At 44.2% G+C, this 23,438-nt stretch overlaps 1 protein-coding gene across 2 annotated transcripts in view; it reads left to right on the top strand.

Annotated features, from left to right (window-relative positions):
• The window catches only part of JAG1 (jagged canonical Notch ligand 1), a 60,614-nt gene that overhangs the window by 17,003 nt on the left and 20,173 nt on the right, over positions 1-23,438 (top strand). The window contains exons 4-9 of one of the 2 annotated variants that reach the window (XM_061622556.1): positions 12,127-12,381; positions 14,004-14,064; positions 19,373-19,503; positions 19,747-19,866; positions 20,726-20,839; positions 23,166-23,279. In XM_061622556.1, coding sequence (XP_061478540.1) covers positions 12,127-12,381; positions 14,004-14,064; positions 19,373-19,503; positions 19,747-19,866; positions 20,726-20,839; positions 23,166-23,279 — 795 coding nt within the window. The remainder of the gene's footprint in view (positions 1-12,126; positions 12,382-14,003; positions 14,065-19,372; positions 19,504-19,746; positions 19,867-20,725; positions 20,840-23,165; positions 23,280-23,438) is intronic. The other variant, XM_061622557.1, reaches the window with a different exon arrangement.

Here is a 23,438-nt window from a genome sequence, read left to right as displayed (position 1 = left end):
GCTTTATTTTTTCCCCCTCTCTCTCCCCCCCCAAACTATTTAAAAGCAAGCAGCAGTAACAGCTTTATAGAAGGGGTTGAATGTCCACAGAGTTTCTGGACCAGAAAAGTATGAGACTATTGATGAGTGTAAAACAGCCTCCTCTGACCTGGTAACCTCCAGATTTCCAGAATTATCTGGAGGGTCCTTAATTCCCAGGATTCCAGGGTGAGCTTTACTGGAGACGATCTGCATATGATTGGGTTGTCCAGCAAAATGGTGACTGACACTTATGCTTCCTTGGGATTCAGTTTTGGAAGATCCTTTTAGCACACAGATGGAAGGATTTTCTTTCCTTTCCTGTGTACATTCCTGGCCTGTGAGCTAAAAAGGCCTGTGTACTTGGAGAAGGAATTAATTCATGTGGAGAATCAACCTCCACGCTAAGTGTTAGGACCCACCAGTGGACCATGGGTTGATTGCTGCATTGCAGATAATGGACATTAGGGGTGGGGAATGCCCCAGAAAAAATGCAAGTGTACTGTACTTTTGAGTCAAGCTGAAATCTGCGATCTCTGCATAACTGGAAGTTCTTTGGTGTTCCCTGGGCAAGGTGACTGAAAACTATGTTGTCCATTCTCTTTTTTTTTTTTCAATAATTTTTATTCAAATTTTCATAAAACATACAAGACGAAATCATAAAACATTCAAAGACAAAAAACAAAATCAAAAATAGTTAAACAAAAAAATAAAAATAAAATAAAAATAAAAATAAAAATAAAAAATAAAGAGTAAAATATTGACTTCCCATTTGTCAAAGATCAGATCAGTTATAAGTCTATAATATATAACAATCCTGTCTCTTAAGTCATATTATAAAATCACTTTCCTCCAATAGTTATCTTACTTAATCATCAAATCTCATAAACATTACTTTATTCTTTCCACAAAAAGTCAAAGAGAGGTTTCAATTCTTTAAGAAATATATCTATCAATTTTTTTTTCCAGATAAGCATATCGATTAATCCATCTCATTACTAATTATGATAATCTTATTGTCATAACCATAGTCAAAATAAACATTTCAATTAATCCATCACATCAGAATCTGTTAGGTTCAGTAATTTCAGTAGCCATTGTTCTATTATCCCTATTAGTTCCATTTTCCATCTTCCATCTTCAGTAGTCTTGTTAAGTCCAGTAATTTCAGTATCCAATCTTCCATTATCAGTATTCCATAATAATCTTGCTGTCAAAGCCATAGTCATATAGTAAGAGTCTGATGGGAATTACCTCTATCCCAAATATTTTCTTGCCATCCATTCTGAATAGGTTGCTGAAATACTGCTGTAAAATCATATCTCTGTTCTTTTTTTCAAAATACACTGGGTCATCTCTTGAAAGTTTTTCCATTGTCACATGGCTGCAGTTAATTCCATAGATTTTCTCTATATTGGGCTCCATCACGTCATTCCAGTCCAGAAGATTATCCATGCCATTGATAACTTTATCTCTAGAATCTTCATTAATTTCTTCAGAGATAACATTGAGTTCCAAACAATAAATTTTATTTCTAAAGTCCATAGACTCCAAATCTTTTTCCTGTTCCACGTTTGTTCCAATCTCCGGGGTCTCCTCTCTCACAGGGACCCCTGTTCCAGTCTCCAGGGTCTCCTCTCTCACAGGGACCCCTGTTCCAGTCTCCAGGGTCTCCTCTCTCACAAGGACCCCTATGTCTTTAATCTCCTGTGTCTCCAAACAATAGATTTTATTTCTAAAGTCCATAGACTCCAAATCTTTTTCCTGTTCCACGTTTGTTCCAATCTCCGGGGTCTCCTCTCTCACAGGGACCCCTTCCAGGGTCGCCTCTCTCACAGGGACCCCTATATCTTTAATCTCCTGCGTCATTTTACTCAATTCAATTTTCAACTCCTTACAACCCTGTCGCAGGTTTTGTTTCGTTATCTCAATCTCATCCATTATTTTCTGAAACATAGTTATTTCCAGATTCTCAGCCACTTTCTTAATAGCCATTTTAAAAGAAAAATATAGGAAAACCACTTCTTATTTCAGCAACAATTGGGTTAATACTCCAAACTTGGTGACATCACAGTATAAACAGAGCAGACAGCCTTATCTCTCCATAGTTAAGTAAACAAAATGCAGTTCCCAGGATCGAAACAATTAATGGCAGTCGTCAGAAAACAGATTCGTCAAAATAAAATAGACCAAAAAGAGAGTAGTCTCAGACAATATAATATTCTTCAAAATAAAAATCTGGAATAGAAATCCCTCTTCTGTGTATATCTTTAGAATGCAAATCCAGGACAGCTTTTTGCAACAAAAACAGAGATAAGCTATTAATTAGTGCGTAGCAGAGAGAAGTTATGGCTCCCCAGTGAGATGTCAAAAACCGATCAATCTGGCAAATCTCTTTTAAACAGCAACAATTTAAGTCAAGTAAAAGAAAAATATAGAAAGAAGGGTGCTTGCCTGTTAGTGCGTTCTCTCTTAGAAGATAAGGTGAACGTTCGCTTTATCAGATAGAGCTTGCTGTTGAAAATCCGTCCCACCTTCGTCGGCTGGACCTCGTCCCATAAATTAATGAGATCTGGTCGTCCCAACAAAAATAGGCTTTGAGGTTAATCTCTTCGTTTCTCCCTACCCGGGAGAAGTTTAATCAGTCAAAAAAAAAGAAAAAACTGACTGATATATCTGAATAAGCTTCTTTTGAGGCAGGAGCCCGTCTCAAAAGCAGGCACAGGCTAAGTCACCCTTCCCGGAAGTCAAAACTATGTTGTCCATTCTCCAGAGAGTTTGACGTAAGCAACAGTGGGGCTACTTCAGTCATTTCCACATATGGGATTTTGAGCAGTTTGTTACTAGCCCACGCTGCCATTCTAGTCCCAGCAACATCTGGAGGGCTCCCTGTCCTCACAAGCTATCCTATAGTACTTACATGCAATTTGTCATGGGAACACCCATTTATGGATATGTTTGCAGCAGCTCCAAAAGCATACTACAGTCATGAAAACTGTGATTCCCATGAGTGACGTAGTAGAAAAATCTGACACGGTGTCATTCCCACTGTTAGAAAGCTTTTGCTAAACTGCAATCAAAGCTGACTACTTAATGTGGGTTGCATAGATCCCTTTTCTGACAGAGGTGTTAGTTGTTGACCTTGCTTTTCAGAGGTAGAGAATCCAACTCAGGGAGGAGTGACATTTAGGGGCCCTTGCTTCTGATGTTGAAACATCATGGTGTTTCCAAGCCAGGTGCGAGTGTTGCACGAATATAAAAGTAAATGGTTTTCTGAATCTTCTGGCTGGTGGCGCACTTCTTTAAAACCATAAATAGTTGGTGTGTCTATTGTGACTGCACTCAGTTGGATGGAACGTTTTGCTTGGGTTTTCTCTAGCAAAGATGAAATGTTCAACATTTTCAGGCTGCTGTCATATAAAAGTGGCTCCACAGCTAGGACGGATGAAGGCAAAGTGACGGGGCCAAAATACGTCCATTTGACAGAGCAGTTTTCCTAATGTATATGAAGTGCTTAGAGTGCTTGTACTTGGCTTTAAGAGACTCCTGTAAGCCCAGGGTGATTATTAGTGTGGGTGGTACTGCCTCCCCTAAGGCTGCTCAGTTAATTCATAAAGGAGGAGGAGTGTAGGTGGATGGGAAGCCTTTAGCTCAGAGATGGGGAACCTGCAGACCTCCAGATGTTGCTGGACTCCAGCTCCCACCCCGCCGCAGCCAGCATGGCCAATGGTCGGGGATAAAGAGAACAACTCTTAACTGCTATGTTATATCTGGGTATTCCTTCTGAAATCTGCATAGCTCCCTAAAGAAAATACCACTGTGTGTGTTGAGTGATAAAAAGGAAATACGGGATCTTTTTATCGAGAAGGAAACTTGGAACAGTGTAAAGCTGTCACTTCCCGCCACCCTCCAATCCATGGACTCCTTCTCTCCAAATCATTGTGAAAGATTCTCATCCAGAGGGAGCTGTCTCAATGACACCTATCCAAGTGGATCTTGTTAGATGCCCCTTACTAAGGTGATGGTATTGCCATAAAGGTCAGAAGGTGTCACAATATTGTAAAAAGAGGTCCAAGAATAATTTGGTTCCTGAATCAAGTGTATCTTACCATATACGCTGATGGCATTAGATGATTGATAGTGCACAATATGCATGCTTATGTTAGCCTCAAATGGAAGAGAGCACACATCTTTTACAGGTGTTGCTGCATTGACCTCTGTTAGGAAATGCCTGCATTTGAAAGACGCTCTTGTTTGCTGGAAGATCCCAGTTCTTTTCATTCAGAGCCTGTGCTATCTCTCCTTTGAATAGATCTCATCTTTATTTCATGAAACAGAGATTTCCAAAGCTTCACAATGAATCCTTTATTTCTTCTAACATTCTGAAGCAAAAGATGTGCTCCAACAAAAATGTCAGAATGCATTTTTTTAACAACATGTTTGACCAAGTTCAGATGTGGCCCTGCACATGTTTATAATTTAAACTTGCAGTAGATTGAGCATTGTATATTTTAACTGGATCTCTCTGGTGATCTGTACAGTGAAGAACTCTTTTTTTTTAATAAAGGGATGTAGCTTATTTTCTATTGGCAAACATTTACCATGTCTTATAGAACTTTGTGATGAATAGTACAATTCTTCTAATAGTGCTTCTTACATTTTAAGAATGAGGTGGCTCAAGTTCTAGAATGCTTTGTAGAAATATACATTCTTTACAGCAATATCTGTTGTACCTCTATTGACATGCATGCTTTTACCCATCCAGAAAAGTATGTATTTGGATAAATAGTTAAATAGCAAACCTAAAACTTTGCCAGTTAAAGAGGTAGTGAGCATCTAAAATCCACAAAATGCCAGTCCCCAAAACTGAGTCCATAACAATAACCCTCTTGGATCAGACCAAGGTTTTATCTAGGTGATGGAGAACCTGTGGCCCTCCAGATATTTCTGGAGAACAATGCCTTTTCTCCCTGACCATAGGCCATGTTGGCTAGGGCTGTTCAGAGTTGGAGTGCAAAAACATCTAGAGAGCCAGATTCCCCATCCCTAGTCTGCCTGGTCTAGCATCCTGTTTACAACAGTGACCAGCCAGCTCCGTCTGGGAAGCCCACAAGAAGGCATGAAGTCAAAAGCCCTCCTCAAGTGAACAGGTCCTCTTATTCAAGGCTTGGCAAATCTCAAAAGGCAAGGAAGATCTATAATTGCAATGAGAATATGTCTGTGTGCCATTCCTGTACTGTCCAACCAAGCCTGGCACATAAAACTATCCCTATTAAGAATGGTATGTAGATATATATATATTATTTATTTATTTATTTATTTATTAGATTTATATACCGCCCGACTAGCAATAGCTCTCTGGGCGGTGAACATAAAATAGCATAAAAAATACAATAACAACAAAATAATACTAAATAATACAATCGAAAATCCAATACAATAACATTTTTAAAAATAAATCAATTTAACTTAAAATGCTTCAGAGAATAGGAAGGTTTTGACCTGGCGCCGAAAAGAGAGCAGAGTCGGCGCCAGGCATACTTCCTCGGGGAGACTGTTCCATAGTTCAGGGGCCACCACTGAGAAGGCCCTAGATCTCGTCATTACCCTCCGGGCCTCCCTGTGAGTTGGAACCCGGAGGAGGGCCTTCGTAGCAGAACGTAGTGTACGGGCCGGTTCATATCGGAAGAGGCGTTCTGCAAGGTATCGTGGTCCCGCACCGTATAAGGCTTTATAGGTCAATACCAACACTTTGAATCTGGCCCGGAAACATATTGGCAACCAGTGCAAGCGGGCCAGAACAGGTGTTATATGCTCGGACCGCTTGGTCCTTGTCAGCAATCTGGCCGCCGCATTTTGCACTAGCTGTAGCTTCCGAACTGTCTTCAAAGGTAGCCCTACATAAAGCGCATTACAGTAATCCAAACGTGAGGTTACCAGAGCATGTACCACTGCTGTAAGGTCCTCTTTACTCAAATAGGGACGTAGCTGGGCCACCAACCGAAGTTGGTAGAACGCATTCCTAACCACCGAGGCTACTTGAGCCTCAAGTGAGAGGGAAGAGTCTAAGGAGACTCCCAGACTACGAACCCGGTCCTTTAGGGGGAGTGTAACCCCGTCCAGGACAGGGTATATATCCACCATCTGATCAGAGAACCCGTCCACCAACAGCATCTCAGTCTTATCTGGATTGAGCTTCAGTTTGTTAACTCTCATCCAGTCCATTGTCGCGGCCAGGCAGCGGTTCAGCCTCACCTGAAGAAGATGAAAAGGAGAAGTAGAGCTGCGTGTCATCAGCATACTGATGACAACGCACTCCAAAACTCCTGATGACCTCTCCCAAGGGCTTCATGTAGATATTAAAAAGCAAGGGGGACAAAACTGACCCCTGCGGGACCCCATATTGGAGAACCCGCGGTGTCGAGCAATGATCCCCAAGCACTACCTTCTGGAGACAACCCGCCAAGTAGGAGCGGAACCACTGCCAAGCAGTACCTCCAACTCCCAACTCCGCGAGCCTCTCCAGAAGGATACCATGGTCGATGGTATCAAAAGCCGCTGAGAGATCAAGGAGAATCAACAGAGTTACACTCCCTCTGTCTCTCTCCCGAGATAGGTCATCGTACAGGGCGACCAAGGCTGTCTCAGTGCCAAAACCGGGCCTAAAACCCGATTGAAATGGATCTATGTGTTTATCAGTCTTCCTGCTGAACATAGACATTAATAATAGTAATAATAATACTAAATGAGAGTTTGGAGTTTTCTTCAGATGCGCTCCAGCCTCAGCATATTCAAGCATGAACTGTCAGATGTACTAGCAGATCAAATTTTGGTTGAAGTCTTCCGCTTCCCTGCTGTCTCTGTTGTCACCGCCACTACCAGCTCCTCTTCTGAGAAGGCGACAGTAGTAACCAATGGAGGGTGGTGGGAAAGGTTTCACTTGCTGCTGGTGTGTCTGACACGACTCCTTCTGAAGATGGGACTGGAGCATGTCTGAAGAACCAACACTGAGCTCTCTTGAGAGACTTTCTGATTGTGTAGGGTAGAAAAGAGGATGGCACTGTATAATTTTGTTGTCCTTGCCTTAGTCATTCTTGGCTTGCTTTTGAAAGTGTCGCCTCTGAAGAGGCTGTTACATGGCTTGCTTTTTTCTTCCAAATCACTTCTCCATTGGTGGTTTTGTCACAGTATGTAACCCTAACCAATACTCTGTGGGCTTTGATCATGGATACAGCTGTACTATAGCAGTGTTTTGCTCCTTCAAAGTGGTAGAGCCAGCAGAAAAAGCACTTGTGCTAGATGTTGTGATGTTGTAAGAATGGTGTATTCCCCTTGGAGCATCTCTCTGCTTTTCAAGTGAGAGTCATGAACCATCTTTTTTTTTTAAGAAAAACCTTGAAACAGAATTTCTCCAGAAATGGAAGTCAATTCAAGATAGTGTGAAGATTGGTAGGTTTTTAGTCTGAGACGTATTGCAGGGAGGGGTCCTCTTACTAATTCCTACAAGCTCTGTGTTATTATAGGTCTGCTCTCAGACTTGAGACTATTCAGAGGAACAGAAATGCTGCTGTGCAGTCAGGTGCATTTCTTAACCATCATGCAGTCCTTAGAAAGGTGTTTGCAGATAAATGTACTAGTTGGTTGCCATCACACTGAACTCCAGCAGCCTTTTAAGTTCAAGTGTGTGCAGACTCATGTTTCTGAAACCTGTTGCGAGGGTGATGAGGGTAAAATTACAGCCAGATTTCTCAAAACTGGTTCCCGATGAGGCCTAACCCAAGTGATCACTATGTTCAATGGTCGGTTTTGGCACCGAAGGTGTGAAGTGGCAGTGCAGGTGTAGGAGTAATAAACAAGGGCCTCTGAGCAGGAAAAGATGACCTATTTCACAGCTGAGAGACTCTTCTTACAACTGACACATGCATGATATCAGGGGAAGGGGTTTCCCTCTGGCAGCCAGAGTTCCAATACATCTTTTTAAAAATTGATCACATAAGAGCCTTTGAGTGGTGTACCTGGAAAGGGTATATGGCTCTGTGGTAGAGCCTCTGCTTGGCTTGCAGAAAGATCTTGGGCAATCTCCCTTAAAAAAAAAAAAAAAAGGATTTTGAGTAGCCAAGCTGGGAAAGGCCCCGCTGTGAGGCCTAGAAGAGATACTGTCAATCAGAGTAGACAACAGACCAGGCTGCAGCTCAGTAGCAGAGCATCTGCCTTGCATGCAGAAGGCCCCAGGTTCAATCCCCAATGGCATCTCCAAGTAGGGTGGGGAGAGACTCCTGCCTGAAGCCCTGGAGAGCCGCTGCCAGTCAGTGTAGACATTACTGAGCAAGGTGGACCAGTTGTTCCTATATGATACCAGTTGGCTGCCTCTGTTCCCCAGTTCTGACTGCTGGTATTAGCTGTGGCATCCTCGTCATGCTTCTCTGTTTCTGCCTCTTTATCGCCAGCAACTCTTCTTCCAAAAATCTGACTCTGTGCGCCAAGCTGAAATTGCAAGAGCCTGCTTCCCTATGAACTTTTCTACTGTTGCGTTGTGGTGCAGTACAGTAGAGTTATAACTGCATTGTGTGAGCAAAGTCTTGTTGTGGCTTTGAATCTTGCACAGAATGTGCAGCGTTTAAGCTGAGCCCTAAAAAAAATCCTCTTGGATATCTGAACCTTTGTGTATCCTCCTCGCCCCTCTCCCTTTCATTCAGTTTCTGACTGCTGCAATTCCTTTTTTGCCCTTTTGATTCAAATCACGTGATTCATGTAAGCGGACGATGGGAGCTGTAAAGATCCCTTTCTGTCTAGGCAGGCTGGCTGACTTGATTCTTGCACTGTCTGCCGCCATGGGATTGCTGGTCGTTAACCTTCCATCTTTGTGGCCCAGTAATGGCAGGCTTGTGGAGCTCTGAACTAATTTCCTTCTGGTTTAGCGTGTGCTGCCAAGGGGGGGAGAGGGAGTGAAGAATACGTGGAAAATCCTGCTGAAGCTGCTTATGAGAGTGTCTGTCTGTTGTTGTTTTTTCCCCCTGTGTGGTAGCTAATAACTGGCCAATAAAGCCCCATACTGGGGCCCAGTTCATGCATGCAAGCTGACCCTGCTCTTCTCTGTCTCCATATGCTTCCTTTTAACTGTCCCTGGCAGAGGATTGTGTGAACTGCTCTGTATATGGTGAGGAACGTAAAAACTGCCTTAGATGGAGTCAGACTATTGGTCTATCCAGCCCTAATTGGAGATGCCGGGGATTGAACCTGGAACCTTCTGCCTGCAAAGGAGATGCTCTATGGCCCTTCCCTAATATAGCCAGCTGCAGCCTTTGGTGGCAGCAGGGGCTGAATAAATGCTGGCTGGATCTGCATATAGCCCTGTTGTGTTGACAGGCATTACTGGTCTTGCATTCAGAAAGTGGAGGAACCCTTTCTGACTTGCCCTGACAGGTACATCCTTTCCTAGGGAACTGGAGTGCAATCAAGACAAATAATTTCAGAAGAATCTTTTTACAGTGTACTGTAAACTGCCCTGGAATAAATCGGTATGAAGGGCGACAAACAAATGCCTTGCATAAAATGACTACGGAGGATCATGCCCTGAACAACATTTTTTGGGACAGAGGATGCTTAGGGTGTCTATATCCTTTCCCTTTCTGTATTCCTTCTGTAAACTGGGCTTCTCTCAGTGGTAGTTGACATACCGAAGAGCCCAGGTCCAATTCCTGATGACACGTCCATTTGAAAGGTTCTCTGGCGGCTAAGCTGGGAAAGACCCTAGTTTTGGGAGCCTGGAAAGCAGTGATCTTTTGGAGTAGACAAGGCAATACAGTCACTTTAAAAAGGGGGGAAGAGAGCCAGTGTGGTGTAGTGGTTAAGGTGCTGGAATCCCCAGGGTTTGAATCCCCACACAGCCATGAAGCTCACTGGGCGACCTTGGGCCAGTCACTGCCTCTCAGCCTCAGAGGAAGGCAATGGGAAAGCCACCTCTGAATACCATTTACCATGAAAGCCCTATTCATAGAGTCACCATAAGTCGGAATCAACTTGAAGGCGGTCCATTTCCAAAAGGGGGGGAAACCCCTGTCCAAGTATTTTTGAGTCATTGGGCAAACTTGTTTTTTTCTTCTTAATTGTGTTTAATATTTCAGATAATGCCCTGCTGTCGCCTTAATTATACTTCATTGCTATTGCCATCTAATGTAGATGCTTCTTTCTCTCTCCTCCTCGTCCTCCCCCTTCTCCCTTTGGCACACTGTCTCCGGGCATCTCTTGGCTGTTTTATGATAGATTTGCATGCTGCAGTCAAGTGCTGCTTGCAAGCAAGTTGTAAGGCACTGTCAGATCACTGAAGTCGTGAGACTCGGCTACCAAGCGAAATACCACAGATGCATACGATGTTCCAAGCAAACGTGAAATATTATGATTTTTTGGGTCTATAAGGTACCTGCTGAGGGCTTTCTTGGAAAAGTCAGGCGGAGAGTCTCCTAGAACCAGAGCCTCTGCTTTGAAGGAGATGATCTGTGCCTGATGCATCGTTCGCACATGCCCTGAGCGACTAAAAGAATTTTGAGCCCTAACTCCTGCTACTACTTTTTTAGTTTGCCATTTTAAAAAAAAGGTCATGCTTTGGTAAGCGTAGACGAACTAGGTCGCTTGTGAAAACGGAGTCCCAAATGGCACCGCTTGGCTCTGAAGGGAAAGTGTCTCCAGCTTATACCTGCCTGGCTGGAAATCTTTGGCATGAGTCTGCCAAGAGCCGGTAGGCCGTTGCAACGCTGCTACTGTATATGGCCCGAGGGCTTTTATAAGTACTATGTGAAAGGATATCTTGCAGATGGATGAATAATCAGAACAAAGTTCAAGGCATGAACAAGTGGAGACTTTTGTTCTTGTTTCAGAATACACCTCCAGCCTTTTGCCCTCCTCTGTTTGCTACTCAGACCTTTTTCTCTTTGGCTGTGGGTTCCTGCTTTGGCTCAAAAGTGCTGTGGTGAAAGTTTCCGGGAGGGTTGTCCTTTGCTCATATTCCTTTTCCTTTGGGAGAGGATCTGCTTTGCATGTAGAAGGCCCCAGGTTCAATCCCCAGCATCTCCAGGTAGAGTTGGGAATGACCCCTTGGGTGAAATCCTGAGAGAGCCACTGCCAGCCAGTGTTGACAGTACTGGGCTAAATGGACCAATGGTCTGAGTCTGTGTAAGGCAGCTTCCTAAGATATTATGACGTCAGTCTGTGTGTCGTTTAGTGTGCATGATGGTAATTGGCATGGCTAGTAAAGGGCAAAAAAAAAGAAAGCATTTTAAAGAGGTGAAATGTTTGCTTGTTAAGCCTACAGGCAGGGCCAGTCTTATTTTGGTACAGTGCCTAAGACAGTTGATAGTTTATAGTTTAAATATTAATAAGTACTGTCTACTATATTCCCACAGTCAAATTAACCTTGTATAAACAGCATTTGCCATGGTTCAGGTATCTTGCTATTTGGATGAATGAGGCTATGCTTAACTCTTGCCCATCTTGCATTAAGATCTGCTTAAACGTTCACCAGCGTGTAATAGGCCAGTGACTTAGTTTCTGCAGTGTGTAAAAACACTATGGAAGATGTGTGTGTGCTTGTTGCACAGGATTATGTTATACGTATAGCGTGTAGGAAAACCATGTACAGTAGGGCCCCACTCATATGGCGGGTTACGTTCCAGACCCCTGCCTAAAAGCGAAACCTGCTGAAAAGTGGAACTCTGTCAACAAAATGGTGCCTGACGCCCAAAAAATGCCGTAAAAGAGGAACAAGCATCGTATGAGTGGGGCCTTACTCTAATTGAAAACCACCGTATTACTGGAACACTGAAAAGCGGGCTGCCGAAAAGCAGGGCACTACTGTATTGACACCCATGGTAGAAACGAGCGTGAAGCAGCCTTGAGTTCTGAAGATAATCCAGCTCTGCTGTGGTGGTGACAGGCTTAACTACAAAGCAGTGCTCTACTTCAGTCCACCCAGTGGGTGTAGTCATGCATCTCCTGAATACCATGCAGATTCCTCCCTTTTTTTGTCCATTTAGACTAGAGGAATAGCAACTCCGTAATGGAGACCTGCAAGTTGCTCTTTTTCTTCTGATATCTGTTTTCTTTCCCTTTAAGATGCAGATAACATTATCGAAAAAGCTTCTCACTCCGGTATGATCAACCCAAGTCGTCAATGGCAAATCTTGAAGCAGAATGCAGGCGTGGCTCACTTTGAATACCAGATCCGGGTCACTTGCGATGAGCACTACTATGGCTTTGGCTGCAACAAGTTCTGTCGACCAAGAGATGACTTCTTTGGGCACTACACCTGTGATCAGAATGGCAACAAAACATGCCTGGAAGGCTGGATGGGTCTGGACTGTGACAAAGGTTTGTAGCATCAGTGTTCTTTTCCCTGGGTGTACGGCTCATTGGTGTCTATAATTTGGGATTATTTCTGTTCATTACGATCTTTTCAGGCAAGCTAAAACATAACAGGACAACTAACCAACCACTGGACAAAGTGTCTTGCAACATCCCTGAGTAGGAGGGTTTTCTTTGTCTAATGATACATGATGATGACGATGTGTGTCCTGTAATGTCCGTTTTGTGGCTCAGTATGACTTAGATTTTTGACAGCGATTGAGACATTCAAGGCTCTACCTGATGTATCCTTTGTTTAGCATGCAGTAGAGGGATTATGGAAGAGCACATGTTTTGCATCCAGAAGGTCTTGTGTTCAATCCCTGGCATCTTTGGTCATAAAAATTAGGTTGCAGGAGATGGGGGCAGCCTCTTTCTGCCAGAGCCCCTGGTGACCTGCTGTCAGTAAGAGTAGGCAATAAGACTTGAGACAAGCTGACCAAGGGACTAAGATAGGGAACTTTCTGGACTACAACTCTCATCATCCCTGACCGTGGGCCATGCTACGTGGAGCTAATGGGAGCTGTAGTCCAACCACACATTCCCCATCCCTGGTGTAGGGATGGAAAGATCTGTCAGTTTTGGTTCTCAGTGTTTCAGTTTTACAGTCTTAAATGCTTCAGCAATTTCCGCTTGTTGTTTTTTTTACAACCCCCATGAAAATTATCTAGCATTTTAGTATGAATTTCTCCTAATAGACACATTTTTGTAGGCAGTTTTGTCGTCATATGATGCATTTTTGTGTTATGTTCACTCATATTCATTTTTATGCACACTTTCCCTAACAGGTGAATATTTGTGAGCATAGTTTGGTTGGTAAACTGCATTGCAAAATTCAAATAAGCAAGAATTTCAAGGGATAGCTGTGTTTCAGTTTTCATATTATTTTGGAAAGTGCCAATTTGATAGGTTCGGGTTGAAATTTGAACTGAATCGAATTTCTTACCCATCCTTACCCTGGTCTAAGGCATCGTCATATGTTCATACATATGACAGTAAATTGGATATTTATGAAGAAAAGTGTGAAGAAGCAAGTTTTCCTCTTCTTGATATTGAAACACACTTGATTGCTATGGTTCTTTTAGATTATGATAGTGCATCATAAAACTTCAGCTGTAAGGAAGTGTGTTTTCATTTAAAGTATAAACTTGTTGCAATTATAACAAGTAGGGGATGTGTGCATCTAGAACATTTTATCCCTTTTTGAAGGGAATGAACTCTTTCATGAGCAGGTATGAAGGCCTGCTGTGTAAAAGTTAAAAGGGAGTGTGGTTTAGGCCCCTGAAGGCTTCTGAACGTTTCAAAACTGAGTTTAAGTAGCAGTGTTGATATCCAAGGCCTTCTCCAGGGATTGTGGGAGTTGTAGCTTGCTTGAGTTCCTGTCGGGAGGCATTACTTACCTCCGTTTCTTTTCCAATAGACTTGATCCAGGGGACCCATGTAAACCTTGGATTTGGTAGGATTATAGTACTAGCTGGAGATCAAAATGTTCCCATAAGGGTGAGGATCCGGGAAGGGGTCTCCTGTGCTGTTTGGAAAATAACAACAACCCTCACCCTTCTAATTCCCCCCTTCTTTTCTCTTCACAGCTATCTGCCGTCAGGGTTGCAGCCCCAAACATGGTTCTTGCAAAATTCCAGGAGAGTGCAGGTAAACCAAACAAATCTTCCTTTTGCTAAGCAATTGTAACTTCAAATTAAACAGGAGGTTGTCTAGCCATGGGGGGAAAGGAGTAAGTCTCTCTCTCTCTCTCTCTCCCCTTTCATGTTTAAGTGCATGTTCTTCATACCAGAGTTGGTGAGGTAAAAAGCTTTTCTCAGTCAAAATGCTGTCAGAGGCCTTTATTTGGAAAGCTTGCTTGCTTTAAAACTTCCAGCATCTATAAATTTTGAGAATGGGGGCAAGAGGACAAATACATTTGTGAATGTTTCCCAACAAGCTGTGACTGAAAATGTTTCATAAACGTGTGTGTGTGTGTGTGTGTGTGTGTAATCTGCTGATCGAGGCATTTTCCTCTAGTGTGTTTAATTACATTACTGCTTTTATCCCTGCCCTCCACTTTTTCCATCAATAGGCAAAAGTCAAGCATTCTTTAGAATAGGATTAATGCAACCTCTTGGTTCCTTTGCTCTTGGGAGCCAGACTTCAGAGTGATGAGAGGTTAATAGCTGGGATGGAATCTTGTCCGTAGATACTGATGAAGGCAGAGCATTGCCGTGGTTCTTTGAAGTCTCTTCTATTCTGGCCAGCGGACGGGGAGAGAGAAAAGCAGAGTATGCATGTAGCCAAACAATGTAAGGGTTTCCTTTTGGAAAGCCAAGAGCCGTTGCATGTATTTTTAACAATGGGAGTTGGCTTTCACTTTTGTATTGGTAGGTTTTCTGGATGCTGCTGCTGAGGTTATGTAATCCTTGCTTTTATGGCTGTCGCTTTTTTCGTTTAAAGCTAGCATAAGTATCTGTCTTACGTAAACATCAACCTTGTTGGCTCAAACAGGATTGAAGCCAGCCTGCTAGTGTGTGGTAGATGCCACAGGGAAGAGTTTGATCCCCAATGGTTCATTCTCCCACATTAGGCCAGATACAAACTAAAGAGAGAAGGGCATACCATGAACAAACCTGTCAAAACTTATCCGTTCCTTTGAACCCAGTTCTGGTGGTTTCTTCTCCTGCATCCTACACAGCGAGTTCCATAGATCCAGAACTGTGGCTCCGTCCTACATTGTATGATTATATATGAAGTCTTGGTATAGGGAAGATTAAGGGGCATGAGCGGGGGGGGGGGGGGAGAGAGTTGTCCAGCTTTTTTTTAAGAGACATAACTGAAGACCTTCTTGGAAAGCAGCCTGTGGAGAGCAAAAGACACAGAGAGAGAGAGAGAATGGTGCCACCCGAGTGCTCTGCCAGTTCTCATGCCACTGCCTACTCCCTCTTCCCCCCTCAACTGATGGGAGGGGGAAACTGCAGTGACTGTAAGCATGCTTTCCCTTGGAGATTGCAGCACATGCAGTGGCTGTTCATTCTGCTCCAGGCTATGGCCCTGCAAGACAAAAGTGCTCTTGAGTGTCTCTAGCCAGCAGTGGCCGTGGTTGGAGTGGCATGCCTGTCCTGTGCCAAGGATGGAGCACTTACCTGCATGTGGGGATGTGTACCTCCCTTTTGTCGAAGACGCTGCTCCCTGCTTGCTGGGTGAGAATGTTCAAGCCAAGCAGTTTGGGGGGGGGCATTGAATTTGCCTACAGCAAGGGGGTGGGAGTGGGGGCCATGTGCAGCAGGCACTGGAGCACATGCTTCTGCAATTCTTTGCTTACTTGTGTTGGCTTGTCAGGACAGAGCACCCTGGTCTATAGAAGGGCCATAGCTGGGGGGGGGGAGCATCTGCATTGCATGCAGAAGGTTCCAGGTTTAGTCCCCATCTTTTCAAAGCCATGGCTGGGAACGATTCCTGCCTGAGACCCTTGAGTGTTTCTGCCAGTCAGTGCAGGCAATACTAGATGGACCAGTCATCTAACTCTGTACAAGGCATGTTCCTATAGGGAGAGGGGTTCAGTGTTGGTTGTCTGTCTGGAGTCCCAAGGTGAGGTACCTGCTAGGGTCCTAGGCAGGGAGGTGTCATCAATGGATTGCAGCCAATGATTTTTTACTCACAGTAGACCTGTTGAATATAATGGATTAAAGTTAGTCATGTCCATTCATTTCAATGGGTTTACTCTGAGATACAACCCAGTGTATTTAAGAGTGTGTGTGTGTGTGTGTTCTGTGCTAACTGCTCTCTTCCCATAATCTCTTCCTACCCTGGAATTCACCCTTGTGCTTGTGTCTGATCTGAACCAGAGAGCTATAGCCGCATGCCCTTTCATTTGAGCTATGCTCTTACCCTGCAGGGTGAGGGTGATGCGCTACAAGGGCGGCTGTTTTTGATTGCCCCCTCCTTCCAGGGGCAACTTCCTTGCACCAGAACCAGGGCTGGTATTATAAAGTTGCTTTGTCAGCAGGTGCGTGAAGTACAGGGTACTTCCTAAGTGTGCTCCTCCTCTTGTGCCACCCACAACTCTGCCCCATTTCAGCCGTTCCACTGGCGTATCTCTTATGGCAGTGCTTTATCTGGCATTCCACCGACATTACCAAGGTTTCTGCTGCATCCAATTAGCACCTCAAACAGCAGTTCTCAAGGTATGCAGTTGCACCCCTTTTGGCTTTGAAGCCAGAACTGCTTCCCACGTGTCTTTAGGCAGACATCTAATTCAGAAATGTAAAACATGATTACATCTGCTCAAAACACATGGAGCGTACACTTCTATATTTGAGGAGCTGAGATTAGCTCTGCTCTCCTTCTCTGCCCCCACCCCCCAAACCTGGGTTCGCTTCCCCTGGCCCTTGATAACATACATGAATCAGTCCTTAGATAAGGGTGATGCAACAAGCTGACCAGCCCTGATAATAGTAGCAGGGTGTGTGTGCGTGTGCGCGTGCGCATGTTTCTCTGTGTGTCCACAGCATCAGGATAAATTCGGCTGTTGTGTTCTGTTCACTCCATTTTTGTCTGGGCTGGATCCCAAAGATCTGCATGAGCCAGAGCTCCAAACGATTTCTGTTTCTGTCATCCAGCTCAAAGTGCCTTATGGGGTTTGCCCACATTCTTTGCTAGCCAGAACAACAGGCTTTGTTTCAAGAGTTCAAGCCTTCCTCTGTCTCTCACCTCCCACTCGCTGCCCAGACATGCACTAGTGCCCTTATTTACTTAAGGTGCAACTTTCCCACACTTCTTTTGCATAGTCCTCCAGCCATGTAGCTGGCCTTCCTGATACCCCAGCCTCAATTATCTTCTTGGACTCCAAAGAAACAAGATTATAATTCTTTTTCCATTAAGTTGGGGATGAGTCATAGACTGTTTTGTTACAAATGCGAGAGTTTAAAAATAAAAACGCCAGCCGAAGCTGCTCAAAGATATGAAACAATAATGCATAGAAGAGTCTCTCTCTCCCTCTCTCTCTCTCTCTCTCCCCTCCCCCCTTCCTCCCTCATTCATGTTGGAAGCAACGTGGAGCAAGAAAAGGATGTCTGATAAAAATGAAATGGATTCATGAGTCTGTATATAAGCCAGGCTGCTTCACATGAGAATGCGATTGTGTTATGTTAATGTGGAAAGACTTAATAAATACTTGGGGCTAAACTTAGCACGGCTTCATTTCCCCCCCCCCCCCCTTCAAATTGGCTAGTGTTTGATTGTTTGGAACTGATCTATCAAGATGGGCTGTGCCTAGCATTTAAAAGTGTAAGTCAGGTTTCGGAGAGTCTGTAAAGAAGCTCTTGCTCTCCATCTCTGAGCAGCATGGACTGCAAAGGCTACTGACTCTCTGCTGGTCTATTCTGTAAGCTTTTGTTTGGAAAAACAACTTTAATGCTTGCGGAGTTCAGTGAAAGTTTGTGAGACCGAGAGGAGAATCTGTTAATCTTGCATCTTTTGTGCTTTCCATATCAATAAGGGGACAGTTTATTTCCTCTGGCTTGCTCACAGACAAGGCACTGCAAAACTGGGCTTGGAATATTTGTGTTGTTTCTATTTTATCGGATGCATGAAGGTACCCAGAGGCTTTGAACAGGACATTCATTCTCTCTCTGTCTCTCTCCCCCCTCTCTCTAAGCTGTTCTTAAAAATTAATTAGGGGAGTGGCTTTCCATCTGAAGTTTTCAGAAGGAGAGTTAAAACTTGCTGTGGGCAATTAGCCGTTGGAAAGATCCATATCGCTTTTCCCATGACAAGGATTTGCTGGGCAGAGTACCTTTTTGAAAATCGAAAGCCCAACTGGCTTGGATGGGAAAATTTTATGTTAATAGGTTAAGGCCAGCTTAGTGAGTAATTGCTGCTGATAACTTCTTCCTAGGTTGGTTCCAGTAATTAAATGCCCTTGTCAGTTAACCCAGGATTTCATGCTTTCAACCTGTCCTGTATTCCTCCCTCCTCTTAATCTTTTTTTTTTTTTAAAAAAGGTCTCTCAGTGTGGAGTGTCCTCAAACTGGATATTTTTCTTAATGCCATATATTTGCATTCAGATTGGGGGGAATCCTTTTTAGGTTACTTTCCTGGTTTTGTGACATCAAACTGGCTTCTTGAGCAGGAAGTAATGCTCTTAGAACATATATAAGCACTTGAGCCAAACTGGATAAAAATCATCTTGGATCTGGATTCACTGTGCTCAGTTATCTGTGCTCAATTATTTTAAGCAAAATAACTAATTTGTAATGTCATGTGCAGCTATTAGGTTATCAAAATGGAAACATCATGGACTTTGTCTTCCGACTGCTGCTAGATTAATATCTTTCTTGAAAGAACCTGCTTCCTTTCCTCCTAACTGCCACATTCATTCTCTCTCTCTCTCTCTCTCACACGCGCACACGCACACACACACTCTCACTCACACACACACACACTCTCTCTCACTCATTCACACACACACATTCACACTCACACACACAGAGCGCATGTTGAGGTGCAGTGTAAGGGGAACTCTATAGTAAAATGGCTATTCTCTACTGCTGCGCTTGTTTTTCTTTGTGATGAAGTATCCTCAAACCCTTCTATTCATGGGGATCCTTGGAGAATTGGTCTTCCTGACTTTTTCTCCCCCCCTCCTTCTTATAATTCATTTGTCAAACCCTGGGGATTGATCTATGGTGTGCCCCCTTACCCATTCTCCCTCCCCTTCCATTTGTATGAGTTTCAGAATAGCATGTTATTGTCTTCAGGGGCACCGCACGGGGCCTCCCAGAACAGTTATTCTTTTGTGAGAATAGGCTGCATCTTGAGAGACCTTGGTAAAAACTGTTTGTTTACAGGAAACCTCCAGATAGTCCTGGGAGAGGGAGCCTTCGCTTTAAATCTTCAAAATAAAAATAGGGATTTGTAGGCACGGGCCTGTTTTTGAGGATCTAATTCCAAGCTCTTTCTTTCTTTCAAGGTGTCAGTATGGATGGCAAGGCCAGTACTGTGATAAATGCATTCCACACCCAGGCTGTGTCCATGGCACTTGCAATGAACCATGGCAATGCCTCTGTGAAACCAACTGGGGTGGCCAGTTCTGCAATAAAGGTATGCTGAAACCAACAAGGGAGCTCCAATTTTTAAAGGCTGGTTAAACGCGGTGGAGGTTGGGGCTCCGTCTGGGTCACAGATATCCCAGAAAACAGCCTCTTCTTTTGTAAGGCTGTATTTTCTTCCATGGCTTGGTTGTTGCTTTCTTGGCGATTGTGGAATTGCTCTGCAGATTGCACAGGACACCTAAAAATGCATCTTCTTTTTCATTCTTTGGTCGTGTCTGCTGGTCCATTGCAGATCTCAACTATTGTGGGACTCACCCACCTTGTTTGAATGGAGGTACCTGCAGCAACACTGGACCTGACAAATATCAGTGCTCCTGCCCAGAGGGTTACTCGGGACAGAACTGTGAAATCGGTAAGGACTCCAGCAATTTGCTAGTTTTACTGCGGTGGACTGGCTTTGTGTTCTTTGTCTGCACGCCTTGGGCTACGCTGGAGAGATGGGCAGGGGAGAGCAACAACAGCTTCTAGAGGAAGTAAGAGGCAACAGTGTTGTGCTTGGGACTGAACTCCTTTTGCATCTTACCAGTGAAGTTTGGGGAGAGGGAGAAAATCTTGGTATTGTAGCTGACACATGTAGGAAGCTGCTTTATACCAAGTCCAACCATTGGTCCACCTAGCTCTGTATTGTCTACACTGACTGGCATCAGCTCTCCAGGATTTCAAGCAGGAGACATTCCCAGCCCTACCTAGAGATGCTGGGGATTGAACCTGGGACCTTCTGCATGCAAAGCAGATGCTCTACCCCTGAGCTACGGCCCTTCCCAAGCTGAGATTCTTGGATATGTGGATATGCTGCCCATATTTAGTGTGTGAGAATATACTTGATTGGAGAAATATTTGCATGATGACTGGTGGGCATCTCCAAAGTATCCCGCTCCAGATGATGCTTTACCTCTGTTTTTTTTAAGTTGTTCTCAAGAAGGGATAAGACATTCTGTAGTAGCTCTGCCTTAAGCAGACATGAGCTGATGGTTGGAAAGCGAGTTGATGGCCTGTTGATCAGGTGGCTTAGCGGCCAATCACTGCTTTTCCAATCTAAATCTTGCAGCGGTAGATGGGAGTTAGGCATGGTGCTATGTCTCGCACCAGCTTGGAGCCAAGAGCTGAAGGAGGCAGGGAGTATAACCAGGTGATTAAAAAAAGAAAGAAAAAAGAGGTTGCTCATATCGCTGGCCTTGGCTAAGCTGAAGAGGATTCTGTTCTTGCTGCAGCGGAACATGCCTGTCTTTCGGATCCTTGCCACAATGGAGGAAGCTGCCTTGAAACCTCTACAGGATTTGAGTGTGTCTGTGCTCCAGGCTGGGCAGCACCAACGTGCACACTTAGTAAGTGGACTGGAATTTCCAACTTAACACAACCTTTGACCCTCACTAAACCAAATGGCATGGTTCTTGAGCGCTGTGCAGATTTTTCAAGTGGCTTTTGATGGTTGCTACTGTCTGATAAAACTCTGTGCTGGGTGCTGCTGACTGGCTCCTAGCAATGCTGCATAGCTTCCACTCTCCTTGGAACTCTGTGGTTTGCACACTGGGGTTTCAGATCTTTTATAACCCCCGTTTGCTATGAATATATCTTGCCACTCAAATCTGTCATCCTGCATGATCCCCCCCTTTTTTTTTATAAAAAGGAAAACATTCTTCAGTCTTGTATTTTTTACCAGCACAAAGTTGGGTCAGTAGTTCCTACATCTGTACAATTGCTCTTCAGCTGGGGGGAAAACAGTGAAGCTGGGAAATCATGGCTTGGATTGGGACCCCAGAGCCCAGCATTGTCTTATTTAATGCCCATTGCTTTTCTTCAAAAGTTGTCAGGCCTAAATGTTACATGGAGAGTAGCTATAGCCATTTGGAATTTCTTGTGTTAACTAATGTCCCCACTGAAGAGATGGGATAGTGATAGAAACAAACTTCAGTGTACATTCTGAATCTGACTCAAACTTTGCTGAAATGTCTGTCCCGTTCAGAATGAGCTCTTTGGGGGGGGGGGGCTTTCTTGCTGTAGCCTTTTCTGAACCTGACATTTAGTGGAAAGGCCTTCATTACATGCACAGGTCTCAACACAGAGACCCGGATATTACCAGGCATGCTCTTACACAGCCTTGGCAAGTTGTGGGGAGTGGAGTTGACAGCATAGGTCGATGGCAGAAAGTTCTCCCGGGTCCAGTTTTGAAATGGGCCCAAACTTAGAACAGAGGCCACTTGAAATCAAGCCTGGGATACGTCTTCTGTCGCTAGTCCGGACAGTTTAATTAGTAGAACATAAATATCCACGAGTGGATCTTTTCGATGGACTAGTCACCTTACCATGTGGGCAAGGTGAAATTGCTTGGCTGGCATTTTTCTCTGAAGGTTACTCAGTTGTGAAAGTGGTATCCATGTGAATATTCAGTACTTGGAAGTGTTTCAAATAATCAGTGTCTGTGTTAAGTATTGTCATCCACCTAGGAGAGCTGTGGGGGTGGAGAGAATGAAAACCGGGAGTCATGCCTTCATATCAGATAGGGGTGGGGAGCCTTTTTTTCAACCCAAGGGCTGCATTTCCTTGTGGGCAGCTTTGTAGGGGCTCCTTGCTAGTGGTGAGTGGGACCAGAGGCAAAATTAGGTGGAGCGATGGATGTGACTCTTACCTTGTACAGTAAGCAGTGTTCTATCCATGCAAAAGTCTGAGTTCTGCATGCACCCACATACACACACAACTCTCCATCCAGATAAGCAAGAAGTGTTATCAGAGTTGAAGGACATGTTCTAGCCAGGCAAAAGCACTTGACGAGGGAACCAGTGAGGGGTGTATCTTGAAGAAAGTCTTGAGAGATGGAGAGAAAAGGCTTGGAGAGCCCGAGGTTCCCCACCCCTGATCTAAAAGCTGAATCTGAATAGTAGAGTTGGAAGGGGCCTATAAGGCCATCAGGTCCAACCCCCTGCTCAATGCAGGAATCCAACTTAAAGAATACCCAAGAGGTGGCTGTCTAGCTGCCTCTTGAAAGCCCCCAGTGTTGGAGAGCCCACCACCTCCCTAGATAATTGGTTCCGTTGTCATACTACTATAACAGTTAGGAAAGTTTTCCTGATGTTCAGCTGAAATCTGGCTTCCTGTAACTTGAGCCCATTATTCCATGCCCTGCACTCTGGGATGATTGAGAAGAGACTCTCTTCTGACTATAGGATGGCTCTTGACATGCACATCTGAAAGATCGCCTCCTTCCCTACAGAGACCCTCTTGGGTGTTGAGATCAGCAGAGGGAGGCATTTGGTAGTTCTGTCACCCTTGGAAGCTGGGGGGGAGGGTGGCCCAAGAGAGGGCCTTCTCTGTGGTAGCCCCTCCCCACCGAGTTGCATCTGGCACCTTCACTGTATAGTTTTAGGTGAATGCTGAAGATGCACCTTTTTACCCTGGCCTTTGACACCTGAGACATGTGGGACCCACCCTATTTTGGGATTTTAGATTGTTCTTGTTATTTTTAATGTCGTATTTTAAAATTGTTGCAAGCTACCCTGGAAACTTTGGGTGAAGGGCGGGTAATAAATGATGATGATGATGCGGGTAATAGTTGATGATGAGGATGATAGTAATAATCATAGTAATAGTGTGGCTGTTAATATGACTGCTGGGTGATGTTGACTATCCATACTAAAGCGAAATCTCTCTTGGTAGATATCGATGACTGTTCTCCAAATCCCTGTGGCCATGGAGGGACTTGCCAGGATCTAGTTGATGGGTTTAAATGTATTTGCCCACCTCAGTGGACTGGTAAAACGTGTCAGATTGGTAAGTATGGACTGTAGATTTATGGAACAGCCTTTCCCAACTAGTGGGCCACCAGATGTTGTTGGACCACAATTCCCATCTTTCCTGACCATTGGCAATGCTGGCTGAGGCTGATGGGAGTGGTGGTCAAACAACATCTGGTGGCCCACTAGTTGGGAA

The sequence above is a fragment of the Rhineura floridana genome, chromosome 4 (genome assembly GCF_030035675.1).
Source record: "Rhineura floridana isolate rRhiFlo1 chromosome 4, rRhiFlo1.hap2, whole genome shotgun sequence".
Lineage (NCBI taxonomy): Eukaryota > Metazoa > Chordata > Lepidosauria > Squamata > Rhineuridae > Rhineura > Rhineura floridana.
This window is presented reverse-complemented; position numbering and strand designations above follow the sequence as displayed.